Source organism: Bufo bufo, chromosome 5 (assembly GCF_905171765.1).
Source record: "Bufo bufo chromosome 5, aBufBuf1.1, whole genome shotgun sequence".
Lineage (NCBI taxonomy): Eukaryota > Metazoa > Chordata > Amphibia > Anura > Bufonidae > Bufo > Bufo bufo.
Window position 1 is genome coordinate 160,579,197 of NC_053393.1, and position 22,713 is coordinate 160,601,909.

The 22,713-nt window shown below is 44.7% G+C and overlaps 1 protein-coding gene across 1 annotated transcript in view; it reads left to right on the forward strand.

Moving 5' to 3' along the window:
- The window catches only part of ROCK1 (Rho associated coiled-coil containing protein kinase 1), a 122,469-nt gene that overhangs the window by 65,606 nt on the left and 34,150 nt on the right, over positions 1–22,713 (forward strand). The window contains exons 8-14 of the mRNA XM_040431786.1: positions 1,585–1,723; positions 12,244–12,335; positions 13,771–13,930; positions 14,049–14,115; positions 17,299–17,387; positions 21,170–21,218; positions 21,399–21,534. Of these exons, the coding sequence (XP_040287720.1) occupies positions 1,585–1,723; positions 12,244–12,335; positions 13,771–13,930; positions 14,049–14,115; positions 17,299–17,387; positions 21,170–21,218; positions 21,399–21,534 (732 nt within the window). The remainder of the gene's footprint in view (positions 1–1,584; positions 1,724–12,243; positions 12,336–13,770; positions 13,931–14,048; positions 14,116–17,298; positions 17,388–21,169; positions 21,219–21,398; positions 21,535–22,713) is intronic.

The following is a 22,713-nucleotide window of genomic DNA, read 5'->3' on the forward strand; positions in this document are numbered from 1 at the left end:
AAAGCACAAGGTGTGCAATACTCAGAGACATGGCCAAGGTAAGAAAGGCTGAAAGACGACCACCACTGAACAAGACACACAAGCTGAAACGTCAAGACTGGGCCAAGAAATATCTCAAGACTGATTTTTCTAAGGTTTTATGGACTGATGAAATGAGAGTGAGTCTTGATGGGCCAGATGGATGGGCCCGTGGCTGGATTGGTAAAGGGCAGAGAGCTCCAGTCCGACTCAGACGTCAGCAAGGTGGAGGTGGAGTACTGGTTTGGGCTGGTATCATCAAAGATGAGCTTGTGGGGCCTTTTTCGGGTTGAGGATGGAGTCAAGCTCAACTCCCAGTCCTACTGCCAGTTTCTGGAAGACACCTTCTTCAAGCAGTGGTACAGGAAGAAGTCTGCATCCTTCAAGAAAAACATGATTTTCATGCAGGACAATGCTCCATCACACGTGTCCAAGTACTCCACAGCGTGGCTGGCAAAAAAGGGTATAAAAGAAGAAAATCTAATGACATGGCCTCCTTGTTCACCTGATCTGAACCCCATTGAGAACCTGTGGTCCATCATCAAATGTGAGATTTACAAGGAGGGAAAACAGTACACCTCTCTGAACAGTGTCAGGGAGGCTGTGGTTGCTGCTGCACGCAATGTTGATGGTGAACAGATCAAAACACTGACAGAATCCATGGATGGCAGGCTTTTAAGTGTCCTTGCAAAGAAAGGTGGCTATATTGGTCACTGATTTGTTTTTGTTTTGTTTTTGAATGTCAGAAATGTATATTTGTGAATGTTGAGATGTTATATTGGTTTCACTGGTAAAAATAAATAATTGAAATGGGTATATATTTGTTTTTTGTTAATTTGCCTAATAATTATGCACAGTAATAGTCACCTGCACACACAGATATCCCCCTAAAATAGCTAAAACTAAAAACAAACTAAAAACTACTTCCAAAAATATTCAGCTTTGATATTGAGTTTTTTGGGTTCATTGAGAACATGGTTGTTGTTCAATAATAAAATTAATCCTCAAAAATACAACTTGCCTAATATTTCTGCACTCCCTGTAATACTACCACATTGTCGTAATGGCTCCCTGGTAGGCTTGAGGGGGCACCATCACTGTACTATGTCAAACCTGAGGCTGCAGCTTTGAAAACCAGTCTGTATACAGTACTTTGGGCTGCGAAAATAGTAGTGTCTATAGTGTCCATAGCCTCTATCACTGATGGAGAATTAGTGCACTTTTCTGCTTGTCAGAGAAGCCATGGATACCACTGGATGATCTGCTTCTTACCTGACAAGCAGAGACGCAGAAGAATATTGGTTGTCCCACTTATCAGCAGTGGGTTGCCCACATGTAATGTCCACCATGGCATATTTATGAAGGTGGACACCCGGAGTGAAACGTTACACTACGTGGCACTATTACAGGGCATTAAAAAAGTATAAAATCAGAAGCATCTGCTTGAGAATAAGCCTCACATAAGTCACTTACTGGGATTCCATGTGTAGGACTTTACTAGCGGTACGTCAGGGTTTGTTCTTACATGAATATAATATAACATTGCATGTTTTGTCTGTTTTGCAGGAGACACTCCTTTCTATGCAGACTCACTGGTTGGTACTTATAGCAAGATCATGAATCACAAAAACTCACTTACATTCCCAGAGGACAGTGACATTTCAAAAGAGGCGAAAAACTTGATATGTGCATTCCTCACTGACAGGTAATGTTGTCTCCATTCATGTTTGTTCGCCAACTAGAACTTTCTGACTAGAGAAGTAAAAGCCAGACCATCGGACGTTGAACCTGTTGAGATCCTGGACTTTATCCTCTGAGTTTCATGCTAATGAATATGTTTATTTGCTACTGCGATAAGATTTAGAGGCGTAAGTTCTCTAGACTCTCGCTCGACTCGTGTGCCTGGTGGATCTTCCCGCAGCAGCAGATTTTAAGTGTCCATCGGACCAGTAACATAAACGTAAGATTGTGTGACCAAAGGATTTGTAAAAGCAGAACTCATCAAAATATGTAAAATCTGGCACTTTATTTCCCAAATCTATCAAACAAGCAGGCTATAGACCTGATACAGTCAGCTGATTCCACTGACAAAATATCTTTGGTCTTTAGCTGGCTTAAAGTGTCCCTGAGTTCTGGTTACATTTTTTAATGTCACCGAGACATATCAAAAGTTATCGGTGGGAGTCTGAGCACTGAGACTCCCAGGAGCAATAAGAGTGCACATATTGCGCTCTCCTCGCTGTAGGAGATGGGCTCGATGGAAAGTCTACGGGTCCATCTACATTCTGTCTGCTGCAGCAAGGAGAGAGTGCTCAATATGCTTGCCCTTCTCTCTCTGCGTTCTAGCAAACGGTGAGGGTCTCATCGCTCAGACTCTCACTGATGAAAACTTTTTATATGTCTCAGTGACACATCAAAAGTTTAACCAATACTCAGTGACCCTTTAAGAGAGCCACAGACCAGAGATTTTATGTCTGTGGAATCAGCTAAGGGTCCCTTCACACGACTGTAGGCTGTCCATGCCCGTATTTCGGGCCGCAAGCGGAGCGGAGGCACGGACAGGATGGCCAAGGAAGCTCTTCAGTGGGCTTTTTGGTCTGTGCGTCCACACCGCAAAAGATAATGCCGTATATTGTGGACCCATTCAAGTCAATGGTTCCGCTCTATGGCTTACCTTCATGTGAATGCACTCCATCTCAGGTCTATAACCACCTGTGCACACCGTATCTTTGCATCCTGCTTGTTTGAAAGATTTTGGAAATAAAATGCCATCTTTCTCGTACATTCCATTGGGGGACATAGAGCATGGGTATAGCCTAGGTCATTACTAGGGGGAGACACTGCAAATAAAAAAGAAAGCTCCTCCTCCCAGGGCTATACCCCCATGCTCCACCGGGAGGACCTCAGTCTTGCTTAGTGTCAGATAAGGAGGTGACATTTTCGACTCTACTCCCGTTTATTTTTTTCAGCAGGGACGCAGGGTCGCAATTCTGCTTCCCTGGTCTCTCGGTGGCGCAAGCGCCGAGGTCGAACTGACGTCCCCGGCTACCTACCACCCTCCCCCAGAAGTTAAGTGGAACCGGGCTCGACCTGCAGCTCCAGCGGCCTACCAGATTCGGGGTCACCTTCCTGCCCTCCAGATCACTGCCACTCCTTGTGCCAGCTGACTAAGAGGTGACCTCCGCTGGTGTGGATCTGAGGGTGAAGACTGCAGGACGCAGAAAAGTACACTGTCTCCCGGTGTGACACTTAGGGCCACTTGGTGGGTGGTTTGAACGGGGGAAGGATCCCTGTCCGGGGCATCGCTATCAGAAGCGGCAACTTCCTCGGCTCTCCCTCAGCGGTGTCTAGGGGGCGGGCCCTCCTACCCTTCCGGCGGCCGCGTCTGTTATTTTCCATATTCCAGCGCGCGCGCAGGTTTCGCGCCTCCTGACGCGATTTGTGGGCGGTGCCCTATTCTTCTGCTCCGCACTCCGGCTCAGCGCTCTCCATACGCGGCTGGTTCCGGCTCCACGATGTCGCGGTAGGATAGTTTGTCTTGCGTGCTGCAGGAACGGTAGACCCTGACCCCTTCCTTTGCAGGGATTGCCGCCATCATGCCAAAACCTGGGGCCTCCCAAAAATCCAAGTCGGCCCCTCAGGTTTGCGGCTTGCCACTTTAGGTCACGGGATCCTGTGACTCTTGCCTTGCCTCTGAACAGATTCATCCTCTTCCCCCCTCCTCCCCCTCTCACTCAGCCCAGTCCTCCCTCCGCCCCGTCTGAGCCCGCAGAACCCGCTTGGGCCTGTGCCATTTCTAGGGCGGCCGCTGACTTAGCCCAAGTCTCTCGGTCTGCCATGGCCGTCATGGAACACATGGCGTCCGCGGATCCTGCGGCTAACACCAATCCGCTTCCCAGTGGTTCCCACAGAGGACGCTCGGCCACTAAGAGGCAGCGTACACAGCAGCATCCTTCCTCGGATGATTCTGCTTCCCCTCCTCGTCTGGAGGCCCATTCAGACACTTCCCCTCCTCACAGGGACGGAAGGGGAAAGGTCCAGTTCTGACGAGGACACAGAGCTGGAGCCCTCGCCCAAGCTGTCCACTATGGTGGCAGACTTGGTGGCGGCGGTCCGGGATACTTTTGATATCCAGGGGGAATCTCCTTCCGCTGGTAGCCAGGAGTTCCCTCTTTTCCACTCTAGGAAACCTCAAATGGTTGTATTCCCCATACATGGAGAGTTCGACAAGGTCCTCTCTAAGGCCTGGGACCGCCCTAATCACCGGTTTTCTGCCACGAAACGTATGGATACTTTTTATCCATTTCCTGCAGAAAATGTGCAGTAGTGGTCTTCTCCTCCTAAGGTCGACCCGCCGGTGGCCAGATTGGCTAAGAATACGGCCATTCCTGTCTAGGACGGTTCGTCTCTACGGGATGCAGTTGACAGGCGTTTGGATTCTCTGTCCCAAGCCATCTTCACTCTAGCAGGCACTGGCCTGCGGCCCGCCTTCGACTCGGCCTGGGTATCCAGAGCGCTTTCCGTATGGTTGCAGCGCCACCATCAGGACCTAACGGAGCAGGATGCCTCTGCGGACACCTTAAACTTTGTCCTCCAGATGTCCCAGGCGACGAAGTTTCTCTGCGAAGCTTCCTTTGATGTTCGCATTCTCTTTGCGCGGATTTCGGCCCTTTCGGTCACACAGCGCAGAGAAGTCTGGTTGAAGGTTTGGGACGCTGACGCTTCCTCTAAGCGTTCCCTCACTAACCTCCCCTTTTCGGTGCTAAGCTGGACGAGATTATCTCGGACGCGACGGGGGGCAAGAGTACCAACCTGCCCCAATCTAGATCCAAGCGCACCTTTTGGAGGTCGGTCCTCCGGTTGTAGGAACCAGTCCTTTCGTCGCTTCTCCTCTTCCAGGTCTGCGGCGGCTCCCTTCCCGGGTGGCTCTCAGGACTCCCGTAAAAAGCCTGCCTTTAAGCCCCAGCCTTCCTGGCGCCCGCGGCCACAATCTGCCCGCCCTGCGGCTCCCAAGCAGTCCTCCGCCTGAAGGGGTGCCCCCACCTCTTACTGTGGGGGGCCGATTGCTCTCCTTTCAACAGGTTTGGAGAGCTCATATCCAGGATGCCTGGGCCCTGGAAATTGTAACATCTGGTTACAAAATAGAATTCGCTTCCAGGCCTCCGGAGCGTTTCTTCTCTTCTCGGGCTCCGGGGGATCCAGTCCGGGCTGCGGCTCTTTTGCAGGCGGTCTCTTCCCTTTTGGACAGGGGAGTGATTGTTCCAGTCCCCTTGGAGGAGCAAGGTGCAGGTTTCTACTCCAACCTATTCGTGGTGCCAAGAAAGGAGGGATCGGTGCGTCCTGTTCTAGACCTGAAACAGGTCTCTGCGGGTCCGGAGGTTCCGGATGGAATCCTTCCGATCCGTTATTGCTTCTCTTCTTCCAGGGGAATTCCTCGTGTCGGTGGACATACAAGACGCATATTTGCATGTCCCTATAGCAGAATCTCACCACAGGTTTCTGTTGCATAGTGTCTCCTCCTAGTAATGACCTAGGCTATACCCATGGTCTGTGTCCCCCAATGGAAAAGACGAGAAAGATTTTACAGGTGAGTTTCACAAAAAATCTCCTTTTTACAGATTGCTTACATATTGCTTAGCAGTGCTCCTGTAAGGGATATTTAGCAGAATTAGTGAAGGGTTAAATGGTACAAAATATTATCAGTGAGCTGTTAGGCGCACTATATGCTTTATGTCACGTGGCCATAATTTAAGAAGTGCATACACTACTATTATGTGGTATACTATACACCATTGCGTATAGTAGTGCTGCTAGCGAAAGAACTATTAACGTGATAACGGAGCCCTGTACTTGTAGACCTGCTGCTCCGTTCATATTGGCGCACAGGACCCCCATTCTCACGATCGGTGGGAATCTCGGCAGGCTTAAGAAATTCTGCTCCATGTTTTTGCCGGTCTGTGGATGGGATTCTGGTGAGGGGGCAGACCCCTTTTAACTAAGGGTTTAATACAGGTCTCTACAAGTCAGCAGGCGCCCCTGTACCCCCTTAGTGGCCTCCTGATCTTTCTTTCAGATTGTTGTTGTAAAGTCTACCCTCTTTGCCATCCAAGCGTCCGACTGAGCAGGAGCACAGGATTGCATGTGGTACCAGCTGGCTGGTCTTTCATACTGCATCTTTGGTCTGTCCTGGTGAAGGAAACGCTGAAGGCTAAAGTTTTTGAAAGGGCTGTAGCTGCTAAAATTCGCAAATGGTCCAGTAGCTTTATCTACTCATTTATTTTCCAGTGTCACCATTTAGCAGAATACCCGGGCTACCATTTCCAGCACACGCAAGATTGTATTACACTAGCCCTGGAGAAGATCTCTGCTCTGCCTCAGATCGGCTTGTAATCTAGTGGCCTGTCCTATGCTGAGCTCTTCATGCTGCAGTGAACTCAGGATACATCAGCAGTATCTGACTAGTGGGGCACCAGCAGCCCTGCGGTCAGCTGTTGGACGAGGCACCCCGCAGACTCTTCCTAGCTAGTGACGTCACTTCCTTCGGTCACAGAGCCTTTGTGCAGCTCAGTCCCGTTCGAGTAAATGAGTTTGAGCTGCAATGTCGTTCACAGCCGCAATACAACGTCTGTTAGTGTGCTGTGACGAGGGCGCATCACTTAACCGAAAGCTTCAGCCTCTTCAAACAGCTGATCAGCAGGAGTGCTTGGAGTCTGACCTCCACCCGTCCAAAATTGATGCCATCCTCAGGATAGCTCATCAGTATTTAAAGGGATTCTGTCATCAGAATTTAGGCCTATAACCTAAACATATGGCGAGGTCCCTACTAATACACTGAATCCTAAAGTGACCCTATCAAATGCGCCTGTGGCTCTTTAATCATAAAAAACAGGTTTATATAACCTGTCACTTACGTCAGAAATGTGTCCAAGGGGTCGTCTCATGATGCAGGGTGCCCGGTTGCAGCCTTCTCCTTTCGGTTCCCAGCGCCGCCTTCTGAATTGAAATCGCTGCCCTCCCTTTCATTAGATCCTCCTACCTTAGTTCATCGACGCCTCTCTAACGTCAGCTCTCTTCAGCCAGATCCCGCGCGTGCGCACTAGGTATAACCTGATGCGCCCGTGCGGACTACTGGCAGCGGCCTTGTTGAGCGAAGTGCGCATGCGCCGGTCGGCGCAATTCGCTCGAACCTGCGGGATCTGGCTGAGGAGAGCGGACGTTAGAGTGGCGGCAATGAACTAAGGTAGGCGGCCCTAATGAAAGGGAGGGCGGCGATTTCAATTCAGAAGGCGGCGCTGGGCACCGAAAGGAGATGGCTGCAGCCGGGCCCCCTGCATCATGAGACGACCCCTTGGACACATTTCTGACGTGAGTGACAGGTGATATAAACCTGTTTTTTATGATTATAGAGCCACAGGCGCATTTGAGAAGGTCACTTTAGGATTCAGTGTATTACTAGGGACATCGCCATATGTTTAGGTTATAGGCCTAAATTCTGATGACAGAATCCCTTTAAAGAGGACCTTTCACCAGAATAAAACATCTAAACTAACTATACAGACATGTAGAGTGGCGCCCAGGGATCCCCCTGCACTTACTGTTATACCTGGGCACCGCTCCGTTCTCCGGTTATAGCCTCCGGTATCTTCATAGTTAGGCTCCACCCAGGGGAACCTGCCGGCGTCTCTTTCTCATATGCTGTAGCGCTGGCTCATAGCCTGAGAGAAAAAAAAGCCTCTCAGGCTATGAGCTGCGCGCTGTGATTGGCCAGCGCTACAGCATAGGAGAAAGAGACGCCGGCAGGTTCCCCTGGGTGGAGCCTAACTATGAAGATACCGGAGGCTATACCGGGCGAACGGAGCGGCGCCCAGGTATAACAGTAAGTGCAGGGGGATCCCTGGGCGCCGCTCTACATGTCTGTATAGTTAGTTTAGATGTTTTATTCTGGTGAAAGGTCCTCTTTAAGTCCTGGAAATCCCTTCAAGAGTAAGAGAGAAAAATCACCAGTCTAAGGGCTGCATTACATTAACAGATTTTGTAAGCGATTGTTGGGAAGGAAGCATTGCCTGATCGTTAGTGGAGGAGACCACTGTTATTACATGTAGTGATCTCCTCCACAGTATAAGGAGGAGCTATCGCTCATGCCATCGATCTACCCCATATTGAATCAGTTTGCCGGCGGCAGACTGTTCTGTCTAATCTAGGGCTGCAGTAAACGATTGTTTTAGTAATCGAGTATTCTATCGATTATTTTTTCTGATTAATCGAGTACTATAATGAGAAAAAATTAATGAATAGACTGTTTGACTTTATAAAAACTCATCGGACCCCCTGCCATCAGTCCCCAACACGCTACATTCCCCCCTGTGCGATCAGCACAAGTGCATCAGTTCCCCCAGTGCCATCAGCTCCACTATCCCCCAGTGCCATCAAATCAGCCCCTCCATGTCCCCTACTCTCCCAGTGCCATCAGATCTGCCCCTCCATGCCATCCATTGCAGACTGTCCCCCTTCAGTGCCATGTCCCCAGCACCAGTGAAATAAAATACTTATCTTTCCTGTAGGAGCTCCGCTCGACAGCTCCTTCCTCTTCTTCTCCGCTCGCTGCACTGGATCCTGATGTCACACAGCGTCGGGTCATAGTGCGCGCTTACGTGCACTATGAGCTGACTATGTGTCAGGATCCAGAGCAGCACGATACGGACCGGCAGGTGACCACGGAGCGGTAAGTAATAGCAAGCGCTTCACTCCTGCTCCGTGGTCACATGACACAAACGAATCCTGCAAGAAATTTTCATCGATTATTTTTTTGTGTCGAATTACTCTATTCAATCGAGTAATCGTTTCAGCCCTAGTCTAATCAGTCTGCTGCCGGCAAACAGTGATGCAAGCGATGATTTTGTAAAACTACTGAAAGATTGCTATTGCCTGATGAACGACCGTTTGCTCATTCATCGGATAATCAGAGGCAGTATTACACAGGCAGATCAACGCTAGGTGTTACTATTAACGCATCAATACAGACAGCCTTAGGCCTCATGCTCACGGCCGTTGTTTGGGTCCGCATCCACTTCAAAGGGGCCGCAAAAGATGCAGACAGCACTCCGTGTGCTGTCTGCATCCGTTGCTCCGTTCCGTGGCTCCGCTAAAAAAAATATAACAGGTCCTATTCTTGTCCGCGCTTTGCGGGCAAGAATAGGCATTTATATTGAAGGCTGTCCGCGCCGTTCCGCAAATTGCGGAATGCGCACGGACGCCATCTGTGTTTTGCGGATCACCGCAAAACACACCACGGTCGTGTGCATGAGGCCTTAAGTGTAAGAAATGAAAGCTGAAACATGGCCTCCATTATTCGGAAACCTTTAAATTGCCAATCCTAGGAAGCAATATCTATATGTCATCTGCTCCCAGCACGGTAATGGAAAGCCTTATAAGGCAGCAGCCTGGACGGCTTCTGGAGGCAGATAAAATCACATATATACTTGGATTTGCAAGCAGCATTGAATGGATTTGAAATCACTGCCTGCTTTTTTTTTTTTTAAATCTAAATAAGTGCAAGTGTTGGAAAAGAACCGATAGGTGCCTTTGTAAGGAAATGTTTGCAGTCTGTGATTCAGTATGAAAATGGTGAAGGGCCCCGTGATGGAATTTCATTGAATTAATCAGTGCAGAAAGAAATGAATGTAATTGAAGTGCAGTTATTTAAAAAAATAAATACATTTTTTATAACTCATCTTGTAGCTTATATGGTTGTAGTTGTCCAACCTCATTCAGTTTTTTATAGACGGCTTACAAACTGCATGAAGTAACCACAAGGGGAAATGATCCTTTCACGCATTCCCTGCGGCTCCCGTGCTCAAGCTTCCCTTTTTCATAAATCAATCTCGGTTTACTCGCGTCCAGTGACATGTCCACGCCACAAGGGTAACTTCTGTGGTTTTGACACATCACTGCTACAAGTGAATGAATGACTGCAGCGGTCATCACTACAGTCTGGTAAGTAAAGGATGGCAGATGACCAGGGAAACGTTGGCACGGGAGCGGCAGGCGATTGATAGGGATATTTCTCTATATGATTTTATATATATATATTTTTTTCCAACCATTGTAATTTGTGGGGTTGGACGACCTCTTTAGCCCACACACAGTGGATCCTTTCGCCCTTCGGCCTTGTTGAGTTGTAGATTCGGCAGGCAGTTCCAGCACAGAGCAGACTGCCCGATCTCCACAATTTTTGCTGGAAATTGGCCGGATCACGGCTGGTCCGTGGGGATCCGGTGGTGAAGTGGAGGATCTGGGAGGCTGCTCTGTGCCGGAACAGCCTACCGGATCCACAAATGGAGATGTGAACAAGACCACCTCCAGTTTCACAGCGCAGTCACACTCAGCCAAGACAAGACATATGTGCCCGGGGAGATTGGGGGAGAGAGGTTTTGGCCGAACAACCATTATCCAACAGATTTCTCTTGTGTATGGTCATTATAAAGATAAATTTGTACCTGGTGAAAAGTTCACCTTTAAAGGTGCCCATACACCTTCAGTGGCCGTCAGCTGACAGCTGTCTCTCTCGACTCCCACATACACGCTTGGCTCAGCAGAGCATGAATACATTTTCAGTGGGGGGTAGATGATGGTCACAGCTAGACACCTCCTTTTGGTAACTCATCTCCTGGGAGAATAGAAGTCTTGAGCGTGGAAGTCAGACATGTCCAGTCATTCTCAGATGATGACGAGGGAGAGTCGGTTGTCCATATGTATATAGGGGCCTTAAGGTGGCTTTCTTTCAGCTGAAATAATCAGTCTTTCTGGGTATAATGATTCCATTTACTTTGGTTGCCCGTCTATAAACCCCTGTCAGCTCTGCTACGTCTCTCTCACATTGGCGCTCCGAACTATAGACAATACTGTGTGTGTGCTCTGACCAGGGATTTCTATAGAGGCAAAAGGATGCCCTCATTATGTGCTTCTAGATCCAATTTGATGCATGTTAATTTGCATGGACAGCAGCTGCCTGCAACCGAATGCCACAGCTTAGTTTAGTGTCATCTTTACCACTTCAGCTCTACCATGTAAACTGTGATCTGAAAAATACATTATGGATGGGTGAAATTTCTCCAGAATTAAAATTAATTTCTCCAGTAGACATATTAAAGATATTAAAGGATTTTTGGAGATAAAAATATTTAATTAAGCCTAATATATTGAAATACTAAACCTTCTAATAAATGTTTATTAACAGCCTCATTCACTCATTGTTTTCAAAGTTACGACAAATGTTTTCCTCAGTAATGATTAATTATTTAAATTCAGTGGCCAGTCATAGCGTTTCTTCCTTGGTGACATGTCGAAACTTTTGTTTCTTCACATACCACTGTTTTCTTTTAGTGTTTCCCTTAGTTACGGCTGTTTTAACCTTTACAATATGAGGACCTTCTCAAGATGGCTCCTCTGCCAGTTCTCTGAGGCCAAAACTGCTTTCCCTCACTTCCCATACATACTTGCTGTAGCCAGCAGCTCCCTGCCAGCTAATCAGATTGCATTACTGAGAGACACGCCTCCACACTCTGAAGCCTAATGCAGGCATGCAGTGTGAAGGACCGCCCCTACGTCTTCCGGTCGTCTTAGCTGGAGACAGATAAGCCATATTAGCAACTGTCTTTAAGGTGGAAAGGGACAGTGGATATTAATGAAAGCTGGTATTATAAGGTAATTACAGATCTTTTGACAATCATTGACAGACTAAGGTTAGTTTCACACTAGTGTCACGCGCCTCCAGCTGATGAACAGCCTGTCGGACACGTCCTGCCACTAGTGAACGCGTGCCCCCGGACTACCGCTCCGGCCCCATTGACTATAATAGAGCGGGGCAGGGTTCCGCCGGCACGGCAGCGCATGCCGAGAGGCCACCGGAATAAAAGTACGACATGTTCTAGCTCTAATAAACTAGCAAATGCCCCATCGTGCTGCCCCATAGGAATGAATGGGTCCGCAATTCCGTTCCGCAAAATGCGGAACGAAATTGCGGATGTGTGAATGGAGCCTAAGGGTAAAAACATTAGCTGCAGGGGATTGTGGGGGGTGAGTATTCATTCTTTGTATTTTTTTTTTAAATAATTCTGAGCACCTCTATTTAGCCCTGTGGACAACCCATTTAATAATTAAACTTAATTGGATTATTATTGAAATGCCTTTAAAAAAAATTACCATGAATTTTTTGGTTTTTCACAGAGAAGTCCGGTTGGGGCGGAATGGGGTTGAAGAAATTAAAAGACATCTTTTCTTCAAAAATGACCAATGGGCATGGGAGACTCTCCGAGATAGTAAGTTCTTTATGAGGTACAGATATCACAAAAGGTTGAATTTGGTTTTGCCTATGAACTTTTTTTCCTTTTAAAGACTGCGTTTAAATTTCCATCAGTTCTTTTCCGTTGGGTTTTCCTTGTTCTTTGACAACCAGGACGACACCGCATACTGCTGTAGCTTGACTCCAGTGAATGTAAATTAATTTACAGTACCTTGCTGAATTTGGCTTCACATTTTTCAGTGATTTTTTTTAGACTACCTACATTTTTTTTTTTTCTTGTAGGACAATTGAAGCTTACTTATTGTATTAATTTATAGCCAGAAGAAGGCAATATGTTTCCATGTGATAGTTTATGGATATAATTTCACCAAATGATCTAATCTATAAAGTTTCTAATGTATAGTGATAATTCTTATTTACCTTACTGTTTTTTGGTCTATAAGATTCACTTTTTTTTTTTTTTATCAAGAAAAAAAAAAATCTTGATTAAAAGTTCTTATGTCTTATATTCCAAAGTTCTCTTCAGTAGCTAAGGAGGTGTGAGATACCTCTTTGCTAATAACTGCTGTATCTCAGGCTGTATAGCAGCTAGAGATGTACCGGTAAGGCTACTTTCACACTGGCGTTTCTGGGTCCGCCTGTGAGATCCGTTTCAAGGCTCTCACAAGCGGCCCCAAACGGATGAGTTCAGGCCCAATGCATTCTGAATGGATAAGGATCCGCTCAGAATGCATCAGTTTGGCTCCGTTTCGCCTCCATTCCGCTCTTGAGGCAGACACCAAAACGCTGCTTGCAGCGTTTTGGTGTCCGCCTGTCGATGCGGAGCCAAACGGATCCGTCCTGACTTACAATGTAAGTCAATGGGGACGGATCCGTTTACATTGACACAATATTGGTGCAATTGTAAACTGATCTGTCCCTCATTGACTTTCAATGTAAGTCAGGACGGATCCGTTTGACTTACACTTAGACTATTTTTTTTACTGAGTTATGCAGACTGATCCGTACTGAACGGATACCAACATTTGCATTATAGGTGTGAATCCGTCTGTGCAGATACCAGACGGATCCGCACCTAAACGCAGGTGTGAAAGTAGCCCAAGTCATTTCTTATTTTATAGCTAAGAATCTATCTGCTAGCCACGATACAGCCAGAAATACAGCATTTAGAAACTATGTCCAGAATGTGATCTGCAGGTAATACAGTGGGCGGTGTGCTTTACAGTCAGAGGAGGAGAGGCATAAATCCTCATCCAACTGTGGTATCTGGTATTTACGTTTTCACTCGCTTATAAAAATGTCCATCTTTGTGTTTTTCATAGTTGTATGATAAAGATATGTATTTTAGCACTAATGAAACAGCAGTGGTTTTCTGCAGCCTTCAAGACAGGAAAGAGCCAACCTGTACTGTAATGTAGAAGAACTAACTTTCTATACTGCTTTCTTCTTAGCTGTAGCTCCGGTTGTGCCAGATTTAACCAGTGACATTGATACAAGTAATTTTGATGATTTGGAGGACGATAAAGGAGAGGAAGAAACATTCCCAATACCGAAAGCATTTGTGGGGAACCAGCTTCCTTTTGTAGGATTCACCTATTACAGTAACAGGCAGTAAGTTTAATACTGTTTTTCTGGTAGAATAATGTGTGTAAAATCGATTTGGTTCTGGAGACATCTTAAGTGAAGTTTCCAACTTTTATCTTTTTAATGCCCTTTTCTTGTTTTTTAGGTATTTATCTAACCCTGCGTCAAGTGCTGATGACAATAGATCCAGTTCTAAAGTAGATAAGAACCTGGTATGTCTTTATGCTTGTACAAATGATTAATTGATTCACGATAATTGCCTGCTCATCAAAGGAGGTGAGAGTGGCATTTACATGCAGCAATCATCTCTTTTGTATTAAATGAGGGATTGCTGCAGTCGCTTGTCCCCATAGAAAATCATGGTTTCTGGGCAGTAGATCGCTGTTTAGACTGCACAATCTGCTGTCCAAAAAGTATTTAGCTGTATGCACCAGCCTTTGCTTAGTCATCAGGTGATTGGCAGCACTTTTACTCAGGGCAATTATCAGGAATGAGCGATCCTAGGAAAACCCCTACCCGATGACTCCCCTACTTGTAAAGGGGCCTTAATACACAGGCTTCATCCATATAAAGTGCATTTCCAGTGATCTGAACAGAGATTGTTCTGGATATGTTTAATAAGATCTCCAATAAAATTCCCATACATTTCTTATACCTTTTTTTTCTTTACTAGTTTTAAAGGGGTTGTCTAGACGTTTCAAATGTTTGACCAAACGCTTATAATGCTATCAAATATCAAGCTGAATAATACCTCACTGATTTCTTAACTAGGGTTGAGCTAATTGCGTTCAGGTTGCTGTATCCGAACCAGATTCTTTTAATAACTCCCTTAATAATATGGGCTCTGTCTTACTGTAAAATGTCCTCCGCGGAGGTCTTTCCGAAGTTTCTGCAAATATCGCTAGACTTGCTTCGTCTCGCTTCTGTCACGTGTCGGTTCATTTATTAGCATAAATTACTTAGTACACCAATATACACTCCAAAATCCTACAAGCACAATAGTGCATAGTCTATTGCCACAAGAGAATCCACAAAGAAGACCGCACATTGTATATAATCCCACCTTGATTTAATCATAATTAAAAATTACCATAAAAACATATATATGCAATAAATGGAATAACATTTATTGCATATATAGTGCAGACCCAGAGGTCATGAGATCTGCCCAGCTAGCTCAGCCTTATCGTCTCTTCCCCTCGCCCATTCTTTCCTTCTGACCGCCCATCTACTTACTTCTTGTTTCGCTGAGATCCCACGCCTGCGCACTCAGTCTGTCGGCCGGCGCATGCGCACTGCGATGCCCATTCCTTGTACGGCATCACAGTAATTAATGCGCATGCGCCGGCTAACGGCGCGAAGCCAGCGCATGCGCATTAATTACTGTGATGCCGTAGGCGCGGGATCTCGGCGAAACAAGAAGTAAGTAGATGGGCGGTCAGAGGGAAAGAATGGGCGAGGGGAAGCGACGATAAGGATGAGCTAGCTGGGCACCTACGAGGGTAACGCCGCCCCTGGGCACTTGCGAGCCCTCATTTGCATATGCTACTAAGTTGTTTTTTGCCGGTTTTGTAAGTCCAGGATTGCTCATAAAGGTAACGTTTTTATTAACTGTAAGGCTGCTAGAAAGCTATGGGAAGGGTTAAAAAGGTGAAACTTTGACAGACTCCCTTTAATATTTTGATAGTCATTTTTGCCAATAAACAAAGTGACGTGATCGAAGCGAGACGATGTAATGTAAATGTCTTGCGATATTTGCAGAAACTGCGGAAAGCGGAGTCCATATGCTTAACGAAGTTTTTTTTTTTTTTTTTTTTTTTTTTTTTTTTTTTATAACAAATCTGGTTCGGATACAGCAATCCAAACCCGGTTCGCTCAACCCTATTCCTAGGGCCCTGCCAATCTGTATGCTGACCTCCTGTGATGACATTTCAACACAGGTATGTGAAAGCTTTGTTACGTAGCCACAGCAATGACTTCAACTTGGACATGTGACTGCGGCAGCAATCACATGTCCATTGCAAAATGTCATCACTGGAGGCCAGGATATGAAACCAGCTGGGATGCATCGGCACAGGAGCAGCGAGGCTCGGTAAAGTTTATTCTATACCATTTTAAGCTTTTGGCTAAGCATTTTAAGGGATTGGACGACTCAAAAATGTTATTTATTGTATAGAATTGATCATAAAAAAGCCAAATTAGGGACATTTATGAAAAGTTTTATGTCGCGATTGGGGAGAGAAAAAAAGGCTCAAATAATGGTGCACCACATATTTGCAACATAGTTTGCAACTTTTCACTTCCCTCGGCACTGAAAAGTGACAGATAAAGTAGGTGGGGCTTAGCTTCTCATGGCCCAATAGACCAGAAACTGGTGTAGATTAGAATTTTTGGTGCACAGACTGGCTGAACATTTGCCAAATTTATTAAGATAATAAGTTAGTGTAAAGTCTGACCGGGCAGAATGCGGCTAATACTGGCATTTGTAATCTGCCCCAATAGGATTTTGATAGCTAGCGGAGGAGACCGCTGAATTTACATGCAGCGATCTCTTCCAAAGTATGGGGAAGAGCGATCACTAATGCCTTCACTCTTCCCCATAAGGACTCGCTGTTTGGCGGCAGGAGATCGTTATTACGCGGCACATTCTGCTGCCAGTAAATGATCATTTTTGTGTGCGCACAAACGATCGGAATACCCGATGAACAAGCGTTTTGCTTGTTCATCATGTAATCGGAGGTGCAGTTACACCACCCGATCATCACTAATGAGTGTTACTATGAACGTTCGATGGCGTTAATCTGTACGATTCTCGGCCCATGTAAAGGGCCCTTTATTGTGCATAGAGAGATAGCTGTCAGCCACTGATAACCCCTCCTTCCTGTACTGATAGGTATTCAAAGAAAGTGAACACCTTCTTGATTGGAAAATGTCACGTAACCTAATTCTGCGTGGGTTATCTATGAATCGTATTATTTTTCTGTTCTCGGTTACAGATAATGGAGAATGCATTCTGTTTCAGCTGTAGGTTTTCCATTGACTAAACTTTCCGAATATTTGCTCAATTGGAAGCATTTTTTGTTTTTAGTTAGGACTTAGTTTAGTTTTTTATTCCTGTTGCGCCTTTAAGGTGTAAGTATATGGTTAATCTAGGTTCACATCTGCAGCATAGTTTCCAGCAAGATCCAACAAAAAAGGGCAGAATACCCATGCATGCAGAATGCCGGTACTCCTGTTGGCTGCGCCATAGTGAATGGAATCCATAAGGCACCTTTGGTGTCAGCCATATGCCAATCCATCTGTTCTGGTATTCTCTTCCTATACTGGAACAAAATACCAGAATTTAAATGGTGATGTGAACGTGGCCTTACTGATAAACATCTGTTCATGTTCAGGTGGAGAATTTGCAGAAGAGCATCTATCAACTTGAAGAGCAGTTACATAATGAGATGCAGCTAAAAGATGAGATGGAGCAGAAGTGCAGGTAAATTATTCTTCCTATACTTTTAGCCCCTGGTTTGGGCTTAAACATTTAACTATTTTCATTTTACATTTATCTGTACGGTGTATGGGCACGTCATATCTACTTATAAGCAGTGCATTGTACATGAGCCATGTTCTTCTCATATGACTCTGAACAAAAATGGTCCATTCAGTGCCTTCAGAAGTCCTCCCCAGGGGGTTGGACTCTGTGGGTTTGGCTTTTAGTGTTTTGAACGTTTGGTTTCTTTGTTTCCTTTTAGTTTTACTTAGAGGACCTGTCGCCACAAAATGCATCTAAGAGCACCATGTTATAGAGCAGGTGAAGCCAAGCGGATTGATATATAGTTTTGGGGGAAAAGATTCAGTAAAACTTGTAATTTATACATTTATATCTTTTGCTTTTTTGCAGGCCTGTGAACAGGAGGGGTTATTGGTGATTGATGGCATTGTGTGTATAAGTGCACATAAGTGATATCAAACACCGATAACAGCTCCTCTCTGGACCGCTAGCTGGTAGAAAAAGCAAAGATATAAATGTGTAAATTAAACAGGTTTTACTGAATCTTTTTCCCCCCACAAAAAAAAAAAAAAAAAAAAAAATATATATATATATATATATATATATATATATATATATATATATATATATATATATACACATACACATACACATATACATACAGGTCCTTCTCAAAAAATTAGCATATTGTGATAAAGTTCATTATTTTCTGTAATGTACTGATAAACATTAGACTTTCATATATTTTAGATTCATTACACACAACTGAAGTAGTTCAAGTAGTTTTCTTGTTTTAATATTGATGATTTTGGCATACAGCTCATGAAAACCCAAAATTCCTATCTCTAAAAATTAGCATATCATGAAAAGGTTCTCTAAACGAGCTATTAACCTAATCATCTGAATCAACGAATTAACTCTAAACACCTGCAAAAGATTCCTGAGGCTTTTAAAAACTCCCAGCCTGGTTCATTACTCAAAACCACAATCATGGGTAAGACTGCCGACCTGACTGCTGTCCAGAAGGCCATCATTGACACCCTCAAGCAAGAGGGTAAGACACAGAAAGAAATTTCTGAACGAATAGGCTGTTCCCAGAGTGCTGTATCAAGGCACCTCAGTGGGAAGTCTGTGGGAAGGAAAAAGTGTGGCAGAAAACGCTGCACAACGAGAAGAGGTGACCGGACCCTGAGGAAGATTGTGGAGAAGGACCGATTCCAGACCTTGGGGGACCTGCGGAAGCAGTGGACTGAGTCTGGAGTAGAAACATCCAGAGCCACCGTGTACAGGCGTGTGCAGGAAATGGGCTACAGGTGCCGCATTCCCCAGGTCAAGCCACTTTTGAACCAGAAACAGCGGCAGAAGCGCCTGACCTGGGCTACAGAGAAGCTTTTTTCGGATAAAAGCAAATTTTGCATGTCATTCGGAAATCAAGGTGCCAGAGTCTGGAGGAAGACTGTGGAGAGAGAAATGCCAAAATGCCTGAAGTCCAGTGTCAAGTACCCACAGTCAGTGATGGTCTGGGGTGCCATGTCAGCTGCTGGTGTTGGTCCACTGTGTTTAACCAAGGGCAAGGTCAATGCAGCTAGCTATCAGGAGATTTTCGAGCACTTCATGCTTCCATCTGCTGAAAAGCTTTATGGAGATGAAGATTTCATTTTTCAGCACGACCTGGCACCTGCTCACAGTGCCAAAACCACTGGTAAATGGTTTACTGACCATGGTATTACTGTTCTCAATTGGCCTGCCAACTCTCCTGACCTGAACCCCATAGAGAATCTGTGGGATATTGGGAAGAGAAAGTTGAGAGACGCAAGACCCAACACTCTGGATGAGCTTAAGGCCGATATCGAAGCATCCTGGGCCTCCATAACACCTCAGCAGTGCCACAGGCTGATTGCCTCCATGCCACGCCGCATTGAAGCAGTCATTTCTGCAAAAGGATTCCTGACCAAGTATTGAGTGCATAACTGAACTTAATTATTTGAAGGTTGACTTTTTTTTGTATTAAAAACACTTTTCTTTTATTGGTCGGATGAAATATGCTAATTTTTTGAGATAGGAATTTGGGGTTTTCATGAGCTGTATGCCAAAATCATCAATATTAAAACAAGAAAAGGCTTGAACTACTTCAGTTGTGTGTAATGAATCTAAAATATATGAAAGTCTAATGTTTATCAGTACATTACAGAAAATAATGAACTTTATCACAATATGCTAATTTTTTGAAAAGGACCTGTATGTATGTATGTGTGTATGTATGTGTATATATATATATATATATATATATATATATATATATATATATATATATATATATATATATATATATATATATATATATTATAATATAATATATAATTTCTCTCTCAATCTGCTCAGCTTTTCCTGCTCTATAACATGGTGCTTTCAGATTGCATTGCATTTTGTGGTGACAGGTCCTCTTTAGACTGTTATCAGTCGGATAAATTGGATGAACACTTGATCAAAATTTTAAGAAAATTGGGGCTAAGCCAAGAGACATTAATTGGAATAGGGTTGCATTCCAAAAGATGGCTACACACATTAGAATAAGGTCATCTAAACATGGCAATTTAGGAACAACCGACTGACAATCAAACGCTTATTAGTGTGCGCCCAACATTCATTAGGTAGATTTTTAGAAAGAGGTGTGTGGTTGTTGAATTTAAACACACCCCATCCTTAATTCTCAGTGGAGATTAGCTGCCATGAGAGTAGTCAGGGAGGAATAGCGGTCAGGCAACTGAGCATTAGGCCAAAGGCTATCCAACCAGGCATTCTGTGCAGGTACACTGTTCAGTCATAGGCCCTGGGGGTGATTTCTTAACATATTCACCCCACTATAAGTCGCAGAGTTTGTCCAACGCCATTTTGTTGCAAAATCGGCGTCTTTTTCCCTGCTCACGACACTTTTCTAAAGTGCCAAGAAAAGGGGGCAGGGAAGCAGTATGACTCGGCTCGTTTATCATTTTCCTTGCCAGTTTTTGACGTGGAAAATGGCTTAAATCTATGCCAGCAAGGGAGCTGGTGTAGATGTAAGTCTATCGCACGGCCCGCTGGAGGGAGCGCCAAACTAATGTAGAGGCCTGTGACTCTACATAACTTTGGGGCTTCCTCTGGCAGCACAGTGGGACTTAAGATGGGCATAGTAAACACTGGTCGCCCCCACAGTATGTATTTTGGATGTACCTCCTGGATTCTACAGAGCTAATGATACTTTAGTGTGCCTGTCTGAATGACATAGGGGGGGAGATTTATCAAGGCATGCACTTTCTGCATCGGTCCTGATATCCCCTGCACTGCTGGAGGATGCACCACATTTATGATGAGATGCGCAGGGCTGGTCATAAATTAGGTGCATCCTTTGGCAGTCCGTGCTCCTAAACGGAAATATACGGCAGCTCTGAGCTCCCATAGGTTTCTGCCTTCATTTACATCAGAAAGCTGGCGTAAATGAAGATAAATTTGTCTCTGCTGTTGGTCACACCCCTTTCCCGCACTTGCCACGCCCACTTTTAGAAAATTGTCGAGGGGGCGGCATAAAAAGAGGCACTTGTGACTTTTTTCCTTCAAAAAGTCACATTTAAAAAGTCGTAAACACACAGCTTGCGACTTTTTAAGGCCACTTTGCCGACGCAAGGGAAATGATAAATCTCCCCCATAGTCTTTATTTTCTTTAGTAAATTTCACTGTGTCATATTCTTGCTGTGATTTAATATATTCCTTCTTCCCCCATGATAAAGGATGTACAACATTAAGCTGGACAAGATAATGAAGGAGCTGGATGAAGAGGTAAGCTTTGTGATCTCTCTTCCCGGGGCTTTGCGGGCTGTTCTGTTCTTTTTCTGGTGCTCGTTGTTCCTCTGCCTGGAAGACGTATTCAGTCATGCAGCTCATAGGTAGAAATATGCTCATACCTGCTAAAAATACAGCATTATGTAAGGTGCAATCATTCATGATTTATAATTTTAGGGCAATCAAAGAAAAAACTTGGAGTCCGTCGTGTCTCAAATTGAAAAGGAAAAGATGATGCTCCAGCACCGAATGAATGAATTCCAAAGAAAGGCAGAACAGGAGAGCGAAAAGCGGAGGAATGTAGAAAACGAAGGCAAGCTAACAGTTTGTTGTTTCTCAGCCTAATGTTGGTGGGCACATGGTCCGTCTCAGGAATGTGGGTTCTGAAATTAGGAGTTAATGTCGGGGGAGGGGAGGGGGGGTATTGTGTAATCACATTTGGACTCTATTATGCACTAAAAAAGTCAAAGTTCAAGCAGTCATTTTAACCTACTGATTGTATGCCAGATTGTATTTAGGAAACCAGAATAAAGAGTTACATGAGATGACCCAATCTGAAATTCTTAATAGTTTTTTCACTTGGTGTGAGGGATTCTTCCATGGTTGTATCATGCCTCATCATTCGGTCACTAATCAGCAGTCGTAGCAATTAAAGGCATTTTCTGTGCATTGTATTACATGTTTCTTGCTGACATAATGGCTGTGTGTACTGGTATATTATGCCCATGGGCATCACGGTTTTGACAGTGGATGCCACAACTGATTTTCGTTGCCATTTAAAGGCTATGGACACCTTTTGGGGCCTTGTCAATTATTGCTTTGTACTCCTTTTGAGCTAAAAATAATTTTTTCAATAGGTCTTTATTAAAAAATTTCAGCCCCTTTCCCTGTACAGAGTTGAGATTCTAGTAGCAAGCTGCGTTCCGTCAGGGCGCTCAACTAATGTCTCATGTGAAGCCTTCTCTCTGATTCCTGACGGCTTATAAATAGTGTTGAGCGAACTTGTGTTTTAAGTTCAGCGTCTAAAGTTCAGGTTATCGAAGAAACGCGTTTTGGATTCCGCTGCCACGGACCATAACGGAATTTAGAATCCATAACGCGATTCTTCGATAACCCGAACTTTAAACACAAGTTCGCTCAACACTATTTATAAACACACATTATAGCTCAATTCTTATCTAAAGTGTTTGAGCTGTCGGGTGTTCAGAGATGAGGACCATACATAGCCAAAGTGAGAGCTAATCACAGCTAGACTAAAACTTAACACTATGACAAAAACTTCAGAAAGTTTTTAATACAGACAAATCGAAAAAAAATGATTCTTTGCTCAAAATGAGTAAAATGCAATCATAAAAAAAAAAAATTGCCCCCCCAGAAGGTGTTCATAGCATTTAAATCGACCATAGGTGCTACCAATTTGTATTTCCCTATTGAATGTTAGTGGAGATGAGGCACAGCTTAGATTAGAGCCGTGACAGCGATATAAGTCCTG